The sequence below is a fragment of the Caloenas nicobarica genome, chromosome 15, assembly GCF_036013445.1.
Source record: "Caloenas nicobarica isolate bCalNic1 chromosome 15, bCalNic1.hap1, whole genome shotgun sequence".
Taxonomy (NCBI): Eukaryota; Metazoa; Chordata; class Aves; order Columbiformes; family Columbidae; genus Caloenas; species Caloenas nicobarica.
This window is the reverse complement of record NC_088259.1, coordinates 9,032,072-9,036,150: the sequence shown is the minus strand read 5'-3', so window position 1 is coordinate 9,036,150 and position 4,079 is coordinate 9,032,072. Positions and strand designations below refer to the sequence as shown.

General features: G+C 67.8%; 1 protein-coding gene across 1 annotated transcript; it reads right to left on the bottom strand.

The window, feature by feature from the left end:
• Nucleotides 1-2,371: 2,371 nt before the first annotated feature.
• Nucleotides 2,372-3,271, bottom strand: SOX12 (SRY-box transcription factor 12). The gene has a single exon (XM_065645933.1). It carries the CDS (start codon nt 3,269-3,271, stop codon nt 2,372-2,374), a length of 900 nt encoding a protein of 299 aa, XP_065502005.1.
• Between the last annotated feature and the right edge of the window lie 808 nt (nt 3,272-4,079).

The following is a 4,079-nucleotide window of genomic DNA, read 5'->3' as shown; positions in this document are numbered from 1 at the left end:
GGCTTCCCCAGGGATGGGGACGGAGGGCAGGCGGCTGGCAGCCTCGGCACATTTCCCAAGTGCTCCCAGCCATGGCACAGGGTGGCTGCGCAACCCAAGAAGGCACCGAGGTGCTGGGTGAGATCTGTGCATGTCAGAGAGCCCTGGGGCCATGGAACCCCCCAGGAACCCCAAACCCAGCTCAAGCAGGGGAGGGGGCTTGGGGTGCTCCTGCCACGAGGCTGCCCACAGGGCGGAAAAGCAGAGCTCCGCCCGGGGTGGCAGCGAGGCAGGAGCAGGCTGCCGGCATCACGGCTGGCCCGGTGCTTATTTGGCTTTTCCACCTTGGGTGGGGTTGGGTCCGGTGGGGAACGGGCCAGGGGGGCAGGGACAGGGACACGCTCTATACAGGGAACATGTGTCTGATGCATGACACCCACCTGGCTCCGCAGGCTGGCACCGCACCGGGGCTACTGAAACACGGCGGCTAAGGCAACGCCGACACACACACACGCAGCTACCGCTACACACCGACACATCTACAACCCATGGCTGGCGACAGGGAGGTGCCTTGAGGGGACCCTGAGGCCACCCAGGACAGGGCTGGGGGACACTGAGCATCCCTGCGAAGGGCCTGGGGACACACCTCTCCCTGCACCGCAGTGCCTGTCCCCACGGCTGAGCCAAGGCCAATGGCACCTCTGGCAGCGGGGCCAGGCAGGTCACCCCCTCCAAGCCCCCTGGGGGTGCCAGGACCCGGTGGCGGGGAGACCTTCCCCTGATCACAGCCCTGTCTAGCCCTGCTGCACTGGGCAGGCACAGGGCAACCTGCAACCAGAGGAACCGGCAGCCCCAAAACGGGGACACAGAGCCCCAGGGAGTGGGTGCCCCACTGCCCCCAGCACCTCACTGCCCGGAAAGGCTCAGAGGGGCCCCCACACACCCTGAGCCCCTGGGGAATCGGGGCCATGGGGACCTCAGAGGCTGCTGCAAGCAGCAGTCCCTGCCGAGCCCAGTACAGCTCCCTGCCACAGCCACGTCCCCAGGGCTGGCAGCTCGGGGTGGCTGCGGTCCCTGCTGGTCCCCCCCACCACAGCCGTACCCCCGCACCGCCCCTGCGGCCGCTACCGCCCGGCACTGCAGCCACGTGCTCCCGGCAGCGGGAGGAGGCAGCTGGAAGCAGGAAGGAGCCAGTAGGAAAAGCAAAGAAAAACGCGGCTGGAAGAGCTGCTGCAGCAGGACCTGCCGTGCTGGGAAGCTCCTTGGCAGCGCTCTGCCAGGATGTCCCTGCTTCTGGCGGAACCAGCGGGCACGGCATGGCGCAGCGTGGAGCAGCATCATGCTGGAGCATCGCCCACACCACATGCACCCATGAGCATCCGTTGTTGCTGCTGCTCTCAGCCCCGCTTGGGTGATCGCTTAAGGCAGATTTCCCACAGCATCCCTGCCCGGCCTTGCCCTGTCACCCTGGCAGTGTCACCCACCGCGGCCACGCATGGTGAGACCCAGCTCTGCCAGCAACAGAGAGCCACCCCAGAGCAGGTCCCACATGGGCACTGGGTCCAAGGCTAAAACAGGGGCAGGCTGCTCTGGGAAGGGCTCATCCCCCAGTGCGATTCGGGGTGACTCCAGGCACGGGCTTCCCCCGTGGCATGGTGGGCGCTGCACAGCCGCCTGGTGAGAGGAACAACACAGCCTCTGCATCCACGTGCGCATCACGTGCACACAACTTTGCTCTTCCCAAAGTCAGCGGCGGGCAGCACACACTGCAGGGAAAGCGCAGGGAAGGAGCCAGTCCCGTGGGACAGCAAACCCCCAAAATCAGGGACCCCCATGAAACAGGGTGTCGGGCAGGGAGGACTCCACATGACTCTGCCAACCCCCGACGCAGCACAGCAGATGATCCCTCCCCAAGGGCTGCAACAAGGAAGAGGAGAAAATTGAAGACGCTTTAAATGCAGCCAAAAAGCACAAGGAATCAGCCATTCCCGAGGAACGGGGAGGGCAGGACGGGCACCGAGAGCTGGGGCTGACATGGGTTCTGCTGCTGCCCAGGGCAGTGGCCGGAGCAGCCACGGCCAGCAGGGGAAGGGGCCAGGTGCTGACAATGAAAACCCCATTAGATACTTGCATTTCACGGCCAAATAACCGCGGCAGCCAGCCACGTGTCCTGAGGGCCAGACAGACAGATGAGGAGTGGGTGTGTGCCAGGGGACTGGGGTGAGCAGGGAGCTCTGCCTTCCAGCGGCTTCAAGGCAAAATACCTGATTCCTGCATGTAAACAGCTGGTTTCGGGTTTTTTTGTTGTTTTTGTTTTGTTTTTTCTGGTTTTTTATGACCTGATTGTGGAAAAAAAAAAAAAAAAAGGAGCGTTACCTGCAGAGTGTGGGACTCAGTAGGTAAAGACCAAGTCTGAGATGCTGGACATGAGCCAGTCCCCCGCTATCATCTCTGTCACCTCGGGCGTGCAATAGTCCGGGAACTCGAAGTGCGAGGAGCCTCCCCGCGGGAACAGGTCGTGGTCCTTGTCGAAGACGGACCAGTCCAGGGCAGTGCAGGCGGCACCGGCAGGGGCCCGCGCGGGCAGAACCCCCAGCAGCTCTTCCTCCAGCTCCTCATCGGAGGAGCTGAAAGAGGAGGGAGGGGACCTGGCCGACATGGGAGAGGGAGACCCGCTCTCTGGGGAGCTCCCCGGCTCGGGGCAGGCGGCGGCAGGGATGGGGGGCACGGGAGGCTCCTTGGCGCCACGCTCCTCGGTGGGTGCCACGTGCCAGGCAGCAGTGCTGGGTGCCGCGAGGCTGTCCTCAGCCGGCACCTCCAGCGCGGGCTCCTGTGGGGTGTCAGGGCTGGCAGGCGGCTTGGCGGGTTGCTTGCGGCCGGCGGAGACGCGGCCCAGCACTGAGGGTTTGATCTTCACTGGGAGCCGCGGGCGGGCCGCGCCAGTGCCCACCTTGCCCTTTTTCCGGGGCCGGTACTTGTAGTCGGGGTAGTCGGCCATGTGCTTGAGGCGCAGGCGCTCGGCCTCCTTGACAAAGGGGATCTTCTCAGAGTCGTGGAGGAGCTGCCAGCGCCGGCCCAGGCGCTTGGAGATCTCGGCGTTGTGCATGTCGGGCCACTGGTCCATGATCTTGCGCCGCTCGTGCTGTGACCACACCATGAAGGCATTCATGGGCCGCTTGATGTGCCCGCTCGGTGTCTTGCACCAGGCGGGCTCGGTGTCACGGGTGGGCAGCGGGGCACAGGGCTCCCGCCGAGCCTCCGCGCCCCGGCCCCGTGTGCCGCGCTGCACCATGCCGGGTCCCAGGACCCCCCCGCCGACGCTGCCGCCTCCTCCTCCTCCTCTTCCTCCTCCTCCTCCCCGCCCGCCGCCGCCGCCGCCTCCCCGCCCGCCGCTACGCGCCGCGCCGCGCCGCCCCCATTGTGCCGAGCGGGCGGCGGCGGGGCGGGGCGCAGGGGGCCGCGCCGGGGACCGGGAGCGCACGGCGGGGGCGGCTCCGCCGGGGCGGCGGCTGCTGCGATGCTCCGGAGGGGCTCCGGGACGGCCCGGCGGTCTCCGCTTCGGGGATGCTCCACAGCGGTCCGGTCCGGGGGCGCTCCGGGACGCTCCGCGCCGGCTCGGGGATGCTCGGAGCTGTTCGGCACCGGCTCGGGGACGTTCCGCGCCGGTCTGGGGACGCTCTGGGGTGCTCCGCACCGGCCCGGGGATGTTCAGCACGGGCACGCTCCGCACCGGCCCGGTGATGCTCTGCACCGGTGCGAGGATGCTCCGGACCGCCCCGGGGAGGTTTCCCCGGTCGGGTCGGCAGATGGTCTGGTCGGGTGCGGTGCGAAGGCGCTGCGGCGGGTCGGGGGTGCGCGGGGGCGGTGCGGGCAGCCCGGGAGCCGCACGCCCCCCGGTGCCGCTCTTATAGCCGCTACCGCCCCGCCCCCGGTAAACACCGCCGTGCCGGTTCTGTCAATGGGAGGCACCGCCCCCCCCGGCCCATTGGCCGCGGGCCGGGGGGGAATATCCGGCTCCGCCAATGGGAGCCGTCCGGAGAGGGGTTGCTGGAGAGAATGGCAGGGCGGCACGCCCCGGTACCCCCGGTACCGCCGCCACG